The 14,723-nt window shown below is 54.7% G+C and overlaps 3 protein-coding genes across 3 annotated transcripts; 1 reads left to right on the top strand and 2 right to left on the bottom strand.

Annotated features, from left to right (window-relative positions):
* Window positions 1–939: 939 nt before the first annotated feature.
* On the top strand, window positions 940–2,828 carry D7B24_004583 (uncharacterized protein; the record flags this gene model as incomplete). The annotated part of the gene is made up of 3 exons (XM_028638751.1): window positions 940–977; window positions 1,233–2,328; window positions 2,397–2,828. 3 exons carry the CDS (start codon window positions 940–942, stop codon window positions 2,826–2,828), a joined length of 1,566 nt encoding a protein of 521 aa, XP_028496659.1.
* Window positions 2,829–4,716: 1,888 nt separating this feature from the next.
* D7B24_004582 (uncharacterized protein) lies at window positions 4,717–6,497 on the bottom strand (the record flags this gene model as incomplete). Its single annotated transcript, XM_028638750.1, has 4 exons — window positions 4,717–4,861; window positions 4,945–5,809; window positions 5,866–5,952; window positions 6,008–6,497. 4 exons carry the CDS (start codon window positions 6,495–6,497, stop codon window positions 4,717–4,719), a joined length of 1,587 nt encoding a protein of 528 aa, XP_028496658.1.
* Window positions 6,498–13,187: 6,690 nt separating this feature from the next.
* D7B24_004581 (uncharacterized protein) lies at window positions 13,188–14,690 on the bottom strand (the record flags this gene model as incomplete). The annotated part of the gene is made up of 1 exon (XM_028638749.1): window positions 13,188–14,690. One exon carries the CDS (start codon window positions 14,688–14,690, stop codon window positions 13,188–13,190), a length of 1,503 nt encoding a protein of 500 aa, XP_028496657.1.
* Between the last annotated feature and the right edge of the window lie 33 nt (window positions 14,691–14,723).

Raw genomic sequence — 14,723 nt, 5'->3', positions numbered from 1 at the left:
AGACTGTGTATGTGATGATGCTTGTATCGGGTTGGTACGAATATTTCGGCTGGATGAGCCAGCATGGCGGTGCCAGCGAGACGTACGTGAAGGGCCGCCGACAGCCATAGACGTATGAGTCTTGACACATGACGAGGGACCCTGACATCGACACGAGATTCCTATATCACGGAAAGCCCTAATCAGATGCTCAGGCACCGACCATAAGCAAGGAGATTGACGATTCCGGCATCTAAGTTCACATCAGCCGAAGAGGAGCAGGTACAGAGGTAGGTAACTTGAGGAATGGCGTGTGCTTCACGACAGATTCGTGATGCAAATGTGCGGCCTATGGTGACCTGTGTATAAATATACGACAGTCTATGGCACTATTGGCAGGATTTTCGCGTCTCAGAGTCTTCTACACATGAAGTCGCTGCTTTTTGGAGTTGACACGAGGAGAGATCAGTCGATACGGAAATGGGACCATGCCTGCCAGACACGGAGTGTCGTCTAAAAAGGGGTGGTGAGCCACAAGGGCCCATGCATTCTTGGGAAATGAGCGTGGCTGGTACTATCCACTCACCCCCCCTGGAAGCTACCCCAAGCAAGCTGAAAGAAGAGAGCGACAAGCTGAGGAAGGTCCCTTCTTCCTTGGCACTGCCCCAGTGGCTTTCTTGACTTGGCCAAAACAACGTCCATCCGCCCATCGCACTGGTTTGCGGGTTTTCTGTCTTGGGAGTCATCTTCTCTCGCACATTTTCACTCGGTTCGCTGTTGGTAAATCGCCGCCCCTCAATTCGTACAGCGCCAAAAGGCCGCCGTGAGTGGTCTTCTTCCAGGGTTCGGCGAGGGCGGCATGGCGTCGGTGAGGCAGGGGTTCCGGCTTACGCTTCGACCCTTGCTGCGAGCACAGCAGCCCACGACCGTGACGTGGGCCGGCGGCAATTGGGGGCCGAAATGCTCATTCTTCTCCACGCAGTCATCCAAAGCGAATGGTAAGCACCCAGGCCGACATCCCACACTGAATGAGTGATGTTGCAGGTCCTCGGCATGATGACCTTGGGACGCCCGAGCCAAGAAAGTGCCGCCACACATATGCTGCAGCGCCAAGTGGTTGTCAATCATCCTCCCTTGGCAGTGACGAGCCATCTCACACCCTCGACGATGGTCGCGTGAGGAACTCGGATCTATGTTCAGGCTCAGTCTTTTACTGTGCGCTAACTTACTCCAGCCCAACCGCCCAATTCCAGGGAATCCGACGCCAAGCCATCATCTGCAGCGTCTCCTCAGAACAGTCAGAATGGCAATGGAGAGCTCTCACTTCCCCAGAAGATGCTTGAGTCGGCTGCTACGTCGTTCGCGTCCATACTTGTCCTTGCCGCAGGATTTGGCATCGCTGGCTATGCCTATCACAAGTCCTACAAACGCATCGTTCTCAACAAGATGGCCAATGCCTTTGAGCCAGGCGACCCTGTTCTCGATCTCGCGGCCATCGGCAAAGAGGTGCCCATGACACCAGCCGATATGGATGACCGCTGGGTCAATCGGCCTGAGCAGCTTCGTGTCGACCAGATCGTCCAGGGCGAAGAAGTTGGACATTATCATCTTCTTATTGGCGACAAGGGCACTGGGAAGAGCAGCATGCTGATCGAGGCCATGCGCAAGATTGATGGCGACGGCGTCGCCATGTTCGAGGCCCACGCCGACCTGGAAATCGTTCGTATCCGTCTTGGCAAGGCCCTTGACTTTGAGTTCCACGAAGACTACATCGGCGGTTACTTCAGTGAGCGTGGCCCCCGCGACACCACAGCACTCCTGGACATCGAGCGCGCCCTCAACAAGCTTGAGAAGGTGGCACTCCTTAAGCGAGCTGAGCGCAAGAAGCCGCTGGTGCTCATCATCAACCAGATGCACTTGATCCGTGACGACGATGACGGCAAGGATCTCATTGAACTACTTCAGCAGCGAGCGGAGCAATGGGCGGCAGCCAACCTTGTAACCATGGTCTTCAACAGCGACGACTTTTGGGTGTATGAAAGGCTGAAGCAACTGGCCACGCGAATGGAGGTCATCCCTGTACTTGACCTTCCCAAGGCGCAAGCTTCGATTGCGCTGCAGAAGTATCGAGTCCGCTACTTTGGGCAACAAGTGTCGGCTCGCGAGCTGGAAGAGGTGTACGACCTCGTTGGTGGGCGTCTCTCGTTTCTGAACCGCGTTGCAAAAAGCCGCGACATGCTGGCCATGTGCAAGCGCATCTGTGATAACGAGAGGCGGTGGTTCCTGAATCAATGCTGGATTCTTGGAGCTGAAATGGACGACGATGTCATGGATCAGCAGAAGTGGGCTGTAAGTCATGATCCCCAGGCTTTACCTCGTTCTTTCTTGTGAGCACCGCTGACCACCTTCACGTTTAGAGCGCAGCAATGGTGCTCGCGCAAGCTCTTGTGCACGAGGAACCCAACATGGACGCTACATATGATGCAAAGATCGGTCACATCCTTCCCTCGTTTCCTCTGCATATCGCACAACAGCGCATGACACGCGCTGACTTTATCCGGCAAATGGACCGACTGAACCTCTTCTCCATCACGTCCGAGGCCGATGTTCGAGCATCGTCGGTACCCATGCACCATGCCTTCCGGCAGATCTGTTCTGAACCTGGCTTTAACGAGCACCTAGAAGCCACGACACTCCGCATCGCCGACATTGAGAGTCTTGGCCGCCAGCGCGAATTGGTCGCCAAAGATTTGGTACTAGGAGGACATTACGAGATCGCCAAACAGGGGAGCAACGGATTTACCGTCAAGGTGGTCCCAGGTGAGGATCGCGGCATGTATCCGGGATGATCTGGTCGCTGTCGGTATTCGAACCCCGGCAGCCTAAGGGTTCATGTGTTTCTTTTACTCCTTTCCTTGCTGTCTACCACGCATAATGTAAGATCAACTGTCTAAATACAAGAGCCGGTCGCGGGTCGCCCTGTACTGGCCAGGCTATGTAATTTCGAGCACGACATGTTTTTCTTTGTCAGCCAATAATAGCAATGCTCGATATCACTCGACAGCATCTCTTGATGCTATACGTACTCTCCACCGATGTCAAGTCCCCAGTCTCAAGACAAGTCTTTTCACTCCGCCCAAAAGGTGCACATGCCAAGTCCGTCAGAACTGGATCGACGATGTCTCTTCTACCCCGCCGCCCATCCATCCACCTGCCAAGCCTGGCATGCACGCAGACCTGCAGCTTCCTCACTTGTCACATGCGCACAAGAGTGGGTAAACGGCACGCAGCATACATGTACATTGAACCGCTCTTCAGCGTCCCGATCCTATGAGTGTATGCGCACAATGGCGTAGTGAAAGAAAACAAGAAGAAAACTACCCAGCTTATCCAGCCGCCCGCTCCCCTTCTATCTGACGTGGGCAGGTCGATTTGGGAATGAAACATCTTGGAGGTTGCCTTGAAGTGGATCAGAATGGACGCCAGATCGGCGCTTTGTCAATCAGAAACCCAACACTTGTCCAATATACCGGAGTCTTAAAGGCGCTTTATGAATGCCGATTGGCTCGGCACACTAAATACCACATAATGGCAGACTCAGCCTGCCGGAAACCTCCACATCTTCATCAGTCATGGGACATAGGTGCAGGTTTGGATGTTTGCTCTCAAGGACCCGCCTACAGACTTATCTGAGCGAACGAGGGACCACAACCCAGGCCAAGTCTTTCAAAGACTGAAAAAGGACCCGAATAATACAATTCGACGAGCATTAGATCCATCAATGACGCGATTCTTTACCCTTTCCAAGGGCCCGAAAGCTTTATTGCTCTCCTCAGAAAAGGAGTGCTAGACTTGGGCGCTCGCAAACTATGACACGCACAGCAGCCGCGCAGTCCTATCACAATATCCATCCACCTTGAATCCTGATACCCGAATTGTTCCGGGCGGGTCGGATACGCCGTAGCAGCTTGCTCTTCATGAGAGCTTAGATATCCCGTGCCAAAAATAGACGATACCGCCTCCTATCCAGTTAACCAACTCCGCCTCAATATGATATGCCCGTCGGGTTCCTACTTGCTTACTAACCAGCCGACAACAGTGCTTTGAAACATGAAGCAGGTATCAGAGCAAATTTCAAAAAGCCACCCAGAAGTAAGGAGGGAAAAGAACAAGAGAGAAATGAAATCGCTCCGAAAATCAAATTTGACGACCCTCGTCGACATTGCAAGGACCTCGGAGACTCGCAGTAACGATGATTGCGCTTGGTTCGACATGCCAGCAACTGATCATGACAATCATGTGCATAGGAAGTCGGCGCCGATCTTCAGCGCAACGCCTTGCCAATCCCAAGCGGACAGCCAGTCACCCTCGTCCATGAGCCGCCAGACCTCTTCTAGAACTTCGCTGGTCCGGTCACAATTGCGTAAGCCCGTGTAGCCTCGGACCTGTCGAATGATACCACGAACGCGCTCCTGTTGTGGGTGATCAAAGCAGGCAGCACCTATAATCTGGCAAGGCACCAAGAGCAATGTCAACGCCGGGTCAAAAGGCTTGAAACCCTCCATCATTGTGAGGGACTCGTCAACTGCGGCGGTGATACGTCGATCATGATGCGGTGAACGCCTGACGGGGGGTGGCGATAGGTGTCGCTGTTTGGACGCCGACAAACCGGAGGCGGCCGAGGAATCGAGCTCATGCATGGAGCTTGTCCTGGAGGGATTGCGGGATCCGGGCGGACTACGCTGTTGAAAGGTCATGGAAGCCACGGATGCCGTCGTCGGTCCGAGTCCAGGCGACGAGGAGCAGCTCGAGGCAGTCAAAGGTCGTGACACTTGTGACGGACGACGAGATGCGGCAGGCGACACCGGAGCGGCAGGAGGCGCTAGTGGTGGCATGCTAACTTGCTGCGAAGTTGTAGGTGGATAGATGGTTCTGAACAAGTGCAGAAACATCATGTGTTTGTACACAAGCCCGACTCTATGCCGGCTATCACCTGCAGGCCATGTTGGCGACCACTGCTCGATGGCCTCTTGAATCTCTTGTGCACGCCACAGGAGATGGTAGTCCACCCGAGTTTCAGCACCGTTGTAAATGTTTTGCCGGATGGTGTCCTTGATTGCAGCAACCTGAGGTAGGTGTTGAAAGAGCCCATCAGAAACACCAAGGAGGCGGGGGGCCTCAGGAGAAGCCAGCGGGGTCCAATCCTGGCACGTAAGTCGTGGTCCGTTCATGCCTGGATGCCTAACGAGTTCGTCGGCGTAGATGTGGTACTGGAAGAACTCAGTTATGAACGCGAGATATGTTGGATCCTCTGGTGGGTTCTGCTGAATGAGAAGTTGATAGCCGCGTAGGTGAACTCTGTGTTCTCCATGCGGATTGCCTTCGATGAGCGTACCGATGAGTAGGCAGAGTATTTGAGCGTAGCGAGCTGAGAGTATGGTTTTTTGATCTATCTCGCCTTCATCGGCGCTGCGTTGTATGTCTGCGTAAAACGAGTCCATAGCGGCCTGGTGGTGATAGTCTGCTCGGCTCTGCAAGGCAGCGCGTGAGATCCCGGGATTCTGCTGAAGTAGTTTGGCACCGTATGGTGTGTCGTAGTCGATATGCTTACTGCTCATAGCGAGGACAGAGTGCATGACGCCCTGATGTTTGTTGGCTAAGGGTAGGATAATGTCCTTGAATGCATTTTTGGCCTCGCCCTCAACCGTGAGAACATTGCTCAGGCTCATATAGTAATGCTTCCAAAACAGTCTGTCCTCTACAGTGACAACGCCGTGGAAAAGAGGTTGCATGTGGAACACTACCGCATCTTCAGACGCCTCAGTATGGTCTAAGGCTGGAAATAAGTATATGCAGTGTCACGCAAGTCTTCCGGCTTGAACTTACCGTCAGATGCCTTGTCCTTGCCACTTCGCCACAGTTTCTTCTCGTGGTAGCCTTCGCAAACGACAGCGTTCTTCTCGCAGTTCATACCTATTGAAGTTAGCAAGGGCCAAGCTCCAGTATATTCCCCGAAGCAAAGTCTCACATCGGGGTTTCGCTTCATCGCATTTCTTCTTTCGCTTTCGGCAAGTGATGCAACCGGTCTTCGAGCGGCCTTTCGTGACCTTGCCTGCGTTAATGGCTGAGTTGAGTGGGTGTTTGCGTGGCCGGCCTCTAGGTCGCTTCAGCTTGGGGTTCGTAGAGGAAGCGTTGCCGTGGTCCAGGTCCGCTGCCGGGGCTTCAGTGACATTGTCGAGGCAAAAGTCCTCATCCAAAGGTTCCAGCTTGGGCATGGCAAGTGAGGTGTCGTGAGTAGAGGGACCTGAGTTGGAAGAAGAATCCATGCCGGTGCTGATGGGTGAGAGGTGACCGGTAGGCAAGCTCGACTCGACAAGATTCCACTGAGCGGAGTCAGAGGCAGGCGACTGCGGCTGGCAGGCGTCGTCATGCATGCTCTCGATCGAATACATGCTATGATTGTCAGACCAGGAGGCATCGCCTTCATCTGACTGCACGGGTACCGATGCAGAGTCCATTGCTCGTCAGTAGCGGGACCATGCCACGAAAAGCGCGGGAGGGGTGGATAATATGACCCGCTGCTCGACTTCGATATACAGAGTTCGTTTCGACAAGGCGGTCCGAAATCAAGTCCGGGAATTGGCGGCACGAATACGAGGGGCAAGGTTGCAGGCAATATTGCGGTAGTGACGAAGGGTCGCACAAGGAGACTGTTGACTAGCCGAGTCTCGATTGTTGCGGGCAAGAGATAGACGGGGAAACAGGCGGCAAATGGTATGTATTTGGCGATCGAGCCCGCAGCGGCCCGCTGAGATGGAAGTACGGTTAATCGCTGCAAGGTGAGGAGCGAAAGATGGAGGGGCAGAAGGCAGGAGCTGAGGCCATGGGTAGTCTTATTGGGGAACGAGGACTACAGGAGAGGCTGCGGGAAGGGTGGTGGAGTGGATTGTAAGTACTGTTACCCTACCTGCTGTACGTGTAGAGAGACATGGGGTCAGCAGGGGTCGAAGAGCGGGATGCGTCAACACATCTGCGCTTGCAGATGGATGGTACCGTGTTCGGGGACCAGGGTCCTTCTTGTTTTGCGAAGCCAAAAGGCGCCGATAGTTAGTAAGGTCTGCCAGGATTGACTGTGCATTGCGGGCACAGGTACATGTGCGCTAGCATACTAGTTGACTAGGCGCTGGTATTTGAGCGAGAAGGCGTCAGGGATGGTTGGATGAACTGAACACGATGCATGCTCGTCAACGAGCGACAGCCACTATCGTGCGTTACGCTCCTTCGCCTGGCGTCGCCTTACAGTGTCCTGCGGCCGAGCGTTCGATTCGGGCATTCATTAGTCGTGAGAGCCGTCAGCGGAGTCTCGCATTTTCACTCCACTCGTAACCACTTGGAGGCGATGAGCTCCAAGATCGACCGTGTGGGCGACCTCCCTAGCTCCACGACGCGCGACTCGTCGGCCGAGTGGGTGAAGACATCGTGGGATGACCACTCACGTCGTACCAGCAGCCAAGTGATTTCCTCGGCGTCCACATCTGCCGTCAAAGCCGTGAAGCATGGCAAGGATCGGCCATACCCAAGGTGATCTGCTATGAGCAAGTGTGTGGTCCTCGAGTGAGTGACTGACGAGGCGCCCGGTGGTGGCCTCGGAAGGTCAATGAAGGTTGTTTGCTGTCGGCCGAGTGCCTCGCTGCACTTGACGACAAGGTTTCTGATAAGAGGACATCGAGCTGGGTAGTAAAGCAATTTTTTCGTGGGCGTTGACTGGCTCCTTTGAGGGAAGGGGGCCCCAACCCTCCCACGCAGCTGGCTCGGTATGTGTTTGGTAAGAGGAAGGCTGGTTGGCAGCCAGATTCGGACACAGTCGTCGTGCTCGTCGGTGGTGTTTCGATGCGGTGTGCAGGTCGGTGCCCGGGTGTGGCATCTTTGGCGACGGCGATGAGCAGCCAAGCCAACGTCTGAAGATCACCTGGAGGCTCCTTGACTAGGAAACCAGCTAGGCTTGGCCTTGGCCTGATTTCCGGCCTTGACCTTGACCTTGACATTGACCTGGACCCCCGCTCACTCATACCTTTGGGCCGTTACCCCCTGACCCCTCTCGGGTGATGAGCTGTAAGGACAGGGTGGATGGCACAACCAAGGTGACTGGGTACTTCCGAGCCATCAAAACCCCACGGCGCCAAGACCTTTGCTCATTTGCTGGCCGTAGAATTTCCCATTTCCCTGACATAGGTCTTCACTCCATCATCAGGTAGGTGGGCTACATGGTACATGCTCGCTCTGCTCTGGACTTTGGGGGCTGATGCACGGTCCACTTTCGTTCCCATTCAATTGTATTGGTGGCCAACTCCCTCGGCGACAAGTGCGTCGCTCTGGGCTGGGACGATGTCTTGAACCCGTTATTGCTGCTGCTGCTGCTGCGGTCGTCATCAACGGCCGGTAGGCTTCGTCACAGTCAGGCAGTGCCCGGGCTGGTGCAGATGGGGAGGGTCCAAAGACAGGCAACGTAGGTTGGTTGCTGGGATCCGCCCTCCCTCCCTCTCTTTCGTCCTCCTGATGACCGCAATACTCCGCTCGCTGTGGCGCCGAGCCCTGGTCGTGCATGGTAGTGTTTGAGATGCGGAGCAGAGTGTGGGGGGACACCTGTGTCGGGATTCGGTACGTTGTTTCTGGCCCAACATCTCCCGCTGGGCTGCACGAAGGCAAGTTTCCGCTGTCCTCGTGGTTGGATGACGATGACAGAACCCGTGAGGCTGCTCGTAGAGCACTATGCACCCCGACAGCCGACAAATTTGGGGGGTCGCGCAGTGTTCCCGTTGAAAAAGGAATGCGGGTTTCGAGACTTGTCTCTCATGTCCCTCAGAGGCTGATGATGATCGGCAATCGTCAATCGACCAGCGACCGTCGCATCAACGACGCATGCCTGTGGTGGTGAGAACATTGTCGCAAACTCAAGCGCCATCGCAAGCACGTTCGGCGGCTTTTCGAGCGTCCGAATCAATGCTATTCCCACGTCCTTGGCTTGGGTCGGCAGCTGAGAGTAGTCCTGTCAAATCCCAAGGCCAATGCAACAGGGGTGATCATGGTTGAGTTGCCTCTCGAGTAGAAGCGGGGGCCAAGTGAGCACTGTAAGGACCCTGGCAGGTAGTGACTGTGCAGTGTCTCATATGGCCTGTGCGGGCTCTGAGCAAGGTGGAGGGAGGGAGGGACGTCTTTTCCTGCCTCTTGCCCAAGTCGCCTGCGGGGGCCTTGCCTTTGGTTCCGAAACACCTCAGGTACCTACCCAGGGAGGAGGTTGAATGCACTAATTGAGGGGGCAAGAGACATTGCTCAACATCAAGTTTCCCTCAGAACAATTCGTCTTCGCAAGTCAACTCTCTCATTCTCTACACTAGTCCGGAATCGATCATGGCGTCCTCTCGTCACCGTCGACCTGTCGAGTTCCATCACGGAAGATCCATGTCGTCGGCTGAGTATATGCGGAACAGTAGCGGAATTTGAAAAGCCGGCGCAGCTAGCAACACCACAAAACACAACACACGGCACAATGAGCGGCAAGGGCATGGTGCTCGTTTGGACGTCGATCCCTCCCACGGGACATTCTACTCGTTCCCTTTGCCGCCAGCCAAGTCCTCGCCTTCTCTTACCCCGCCTTGTCCGCCTGCGAAATCCCACGATGGCTTCAATTTCTTGGGGGGCACCAATCAACCCCAGACGCCTTTCGACCGGTCTGGGCCGCCTCATTCGCCTGTGCCTTTTGTCTGCCTTGTAGCCCTGTCTCGGTCTCGCAGCCGCAATTCTCCTTTCCGCCATTCATTGAGCGCACGCGCCTTCATGGCCTCCACGCACTTCCCTCTCTCGGCCAGATCGCCGCTTTTTGGAGCCCTTATTGTACATGGTAAGTCACCCCAGTCACAACGCGCAGCCCGGGTTTGTGCTCTTCCGACGCGTCATCGGTACCTTGCACGCTCTAACGAGCAACAGGAGATACACTTAAGTAGCCTGCCAAAAGTCCAGTTGCATGGCCCTTTTGAATTGCCGCTTGTTATGTCAAGGCCCAGGTTAGAGTGAGACGCCCTCGGGACTGTCTCATCATGCCAGACCGCTCTTGATCCAAGCCTCCATCTCCTGTAGCCCCGACCGCCTCTATACGCATGGCTGAGTTGATAGTACCTGTTGCTCACTCAGGTCGACGATCATGGTCAGAGCGGGCAAGCCACCTATGGCGCCGTCGCCCTTAGCCCTGCCGCTACGCCATAACTGGCATCACGCGGTCTGTCCAAAACGACTTCAACCACAGACACACTTCACCCTCTCTTTTGACTCGCGAAACGGTGCGTCCCGTCTTCGCCCGTCTCGACGCCCCACCACGCACGTACACCCTCTCAATCAATGCGTAATGAGATCGCTCCCGTCGGGTGATCTTCGCCAGCCACTCCCACCAACATCCCTTAAGCCTGGCCGCCTGGTATTGCTGTTAGTCCGAGCATCCTGGGTTGATCCCGTCATGCAGATGCTTCGTTGGCTGCCCGACATCGTCAGGTCCATGGCGAGGCTACTTGCCACGTCTGCAAAGATGCACTTCTTGAGGATGCTGGTTATGCGCCTACCCACAGCCGACATCAAATATTATTTCTAACGGTCAGAAATCGAGTTGTCCATGTCGGCTCCCATATGTGAGGGAAGATCAAGAAGAACGCGCATCACATGGAACAATAAGTGCCTACAATCTTCCCCGCCTCGGGGAACTCCGCCTGAAGAGCTTGCGCAACCACCCGGGTCCGATGAAAGCCATCGTCAGTAGTTCAACACAATGACCACTTGCTAGATCATGCGTCACACCGCCAGTCGCCTTGCCTATCTGATACTATACTGGTTATCCTCTGTCGCCTTTGATTTTTACTGTCGCATCAATGCCGACTTGACACTCACTGCCCGTTACCATCAGATGGCCTCTCCAATCGTCTCGAGAACAAAACTCCTGGGACGGAACGTGAGGGGTGAAAGCTCCATGGTTTGTCATCTATCCGCCACTGAAGATGGTTTTAGGACCTTTTTTCAGTTTTGTCCTGCTTGCATCCCAAGTCGCGTGTTCGACAACATGAACATCAGACCGCTATAGATAAGGCAGCCTTATATTCCGGTTCACCCCTCGATATGTAGCCACCGCTACACAGAGCGTTGGCCCGGAGAAACGGATAGGCACAGTTAATGCACTCCCTTAGGTATCCTACGGTGCTACAAAATCGGCCTAGGCGTCGGACGTCCAAACTCTCGAGGAGCACGGATCGGACTAAGAACTTGGTGGTTTGGGGTCGTTCGGGTTTGCTGAAATACGGCAAACCAGATATTGTAGCGGTCAAAGTTGGTATACAATGGACAAAGATAAACATGCAAACATCGTCATCAATTCGGAAAACACGCCGTTTCGATGCCGCTCTGCTAGATGACTCGGTGGATGCATTCACTCTGGACCGTTGAGGACCATGGTGTTGCGCCCCGAGGACTTGGCACCCCACCAGATGATCGACCAGGCTGCAGCGGTGTACAAAATGCCAGTCCACAGCGAATCCGCTGTGTGTGTCATCCATCACAGCTCTTCGCTCTTCATTGGGCAAACGTCAACGCGAACGGGATGTGGAATCCCTGGAGGAGCGACTTGACGGTGCTGGGAGGTGCCCTGGTCGCTGACCGTTTAGGTGCAGCAAGCGCCGGCGAGCTGTTGGCATTCTTGCTGGTGAGCGAGTCAGGGCAGGGATTTGTGCGCAATCTTGAACAATCTCATCGGAGTCGCCAATCTAGCCCCGCTAATACACCCTTGACCAGAGGTGAGGCAGAGCGAGCTTTGGCAAAATTCACAACGAATCGGGCATGACTTTGTACAGTCGGCACATGTATAGAAGTCATCACGGAAATTCCAATGCCGAGCATCTCGAAGATCGCAAGTAAGCAAGTGATGTATTGCCACATGAGGTCGTGATAATTTCTTAACCCTTCATGCGCTGGCAGCAACATGAAAGCCTTTGAGCCAGGGGAGCATTACTGAAATGTGAGTGTCATTGAGCTGTGCATTAATTACAAGGGAAGCATGGCAAACAGGATAGATCGAAGCACCGCCAGATAGGGTCTGCTGAATGTGGGTGACCATGATTGCATCGAAGCATTGCTTCTCGTTCATAACGCATCACCAGGAGGTGCAGCGTCGTAAGTAGACGCCCCATATGAAGTAGGGTCCTGGGCACAGCGTCTGCTGCTTGGAGCAAACAACACACGGCCCGAAGCCCGGCCTCGGGCAATATGCGAAGGCTCGCAGTGCTTGTAACCAGGATTATCATATCGGTTCAGAGGACAGGGGTTAAGCACGACTCAGCTGATTGCGGACAATGACACCGGACTGACGACACAGGACTTCATTTGATAACCAATCACCAATCAATATGTCGTACGTACAGACGTTTTTTGCGTTGAGTGCCATGATCACGTCTCGAAGGAGGGCATTTTAAGGAACAAGCCGTTTTCAAGTGGACGCACAGAGCCAAGCCCCTGGGCTCCTGGACCCTCGAAGCAACCTGATCGATGGCGCAGCGGGTTAATATCTTGCCATCCCTGCAAGATCTGGCGGGACATGTACCGGTACAACGCCGACAGTCTCAGGGTGCCGACATAGTTTGGGCAGTGCCTAGAGCCTTACCACATACTCGCTTGCAAGGTCCGCGTAAGCATCGCCTCGTTGGCGACCACACCACCCGTCTGTGACCAAGTTGGCAGTGGACGTCGACAAATGACACCGACCGTCAGGCCAACACGCCTCGAACGGAGCAAGCTCCGTGCTGGTATTCCTGTGCCACTCACCATATCTCATATCCGGCTTGCATATGACCCATCTGGGATTCCGACAGTTAAATGTGCCAAGCATTGCACACACCGAAGCTCATCTGAAAATATTCTGTCGGGGTGTCCGCCAGGCACATGTGCTGGCTCCAAGGACCATTCATCGCGTGGCATACAAAGTGAGTCATTACTAGGTCCATCGCCAGGACGATCCCGGCCGCGAACATGGGAAGTTACGCTTAAATGACAAGAAAAGTGTTTGAAGTTTGATGATGCCACGATATCGGCGTAACGTGATGATGCAAGATAAACAAGTACACCGATCTCATGTTGACCTGCCGAGTACTCATATGTGCATTTTTGCGGAGACACCGAGTTCAGTTCATGTCAGCTTCATCCATGTTCCTCAAAAACAGGCTGTACCACTGTACAGTCTTGATGTGGCCCGATACACTGATCTTCTCGTTGACGGTATGAATTCCATCAAGCGTATCGTACTCAGGGTCCCAACCTGGGAAGTGACGGAAGATACTCCGGCTGAGATCCCAGTAGAATTTGGTGTCCGTATTGGCTGGCATGAGGCCAGGCGCGACGATCACGTGGTCTCCGTACAGGGCTTTTGTCGTACCCGACAAGATAGCCCATGGCGTTGATCTTCTACCCTCCTCAAGCCCAGTGGGTGTGACGGGAGCTGGTTCGAGAATGCTCCCCTCAACGCGCAGTGTGATAGACGAGGGCGACTCGGCCTCGTCATCAAAAGCGTGCAGAGCAAGGCCATGCTTGCTAGCAACGTGTCCTGCCAGCCTTGAAAGTTTTGCCTTGATCGTATCAGAGGTCTCGCCAATATTGATCCTGTGGTTGATCTTGATGCCCGTTCGCTCAGGAAGAGCATTGACCTTGACGCCGCCGTGCACAACATCCACCGCCTGTGTCGTTGTGAACAAGCTCCGGATCAGCTCACCGCCCCTGGCAACCAGTTTGGCCAACAAGCTCTTGCGAAACCCTAGCAGAATTGTATTCTCGCCTCTTTTTGGCAGCAGCATCCTCACGGGCGTAGGAAACTCCGCGACGTGGGCGGCACCGCATCGAAGAAAGTCCAAAAAGGGATTTTCGTCGTGGAATGCAGGCGGATACGGTTCGCTTTCTATGGCGGAGACCAGCTCAGCGGCGATACCGACACTGGTGTGCGCAGGTGGCATGGAACTGTGGCCTCCCGGGGCGCGAATAATGATCTCCACGTCTAGGTAGCCCTTTTCCGAGACGCCCGGCAACGCGAAGAGCTTACCCCAGGTGGGAATGATGCCCGCGCCCTCATCGAGGATCAGCGCAGCCCCGTGCTTGCCGTAGCGGTCGACGAGAAATGGCGCGAGGTGCGCTGCGCCCTGAGGACCTGAAACCTCCTCGTCAAAACCGAATGATAGGACGGCAGTGCGGCGTGGACGAAAGCCGGCTTCAACGAGGAGCTCGACCGACTCGAGGATGCCGATGAGAGTGTTCTTGCAGTCAACTGTACCTCGACCCCATATGTAGGTGCCGTCAAAGGCACCGCTGAATGGCGGTTGCTGCCACTGGCCGATAGTCGCGTTCGGAACCGGTACGACGTCTTGATGAGCCATAAGAACGGTCGGTTTAAGGGCTGGTTCTGTGCCTCTCCATGTATACAAGAGACCATGCGTGTTGACGTGCTCCAGGGAGAGAACCTTATGCACCAGAGGGAATGTCTGGCGCAGATACCTTTCGAAGTCGCCGAAAACCAGCCAGCGGGGGTCTTCGCCGAGAGCGCCCATATCGTCAAAAGTCTCGGTACGGATCTTGATCGCCCCAGCAAGTCGGGCGACGGTGGCGTCGCGAAAGGCGTGAGATGCAATATGCGACTCCATATCGACCAAATTGGACGTTGATAGAAGCGGCCG

This window comes from Verticillium nonalfalfae (assembly GCF_003724135.2).
Source record: "Verticillium nonalfalfae strain VnAa140/NRRL 66861 chromosome Unknown scaffold_26, whole genome shotgun sequence".
Classification (NCBI taxonomy): domain Eukaryota; kingdom Fungi; phylum Ascomycota; class Sordariomycetes; order Glomerellales; family Plectosphaerellaceae; genus Verticillium; species Verticillium nonalfalfae.
This window is presented reverse-complemented; position numbering and strand designations above follow the sequence as displayed.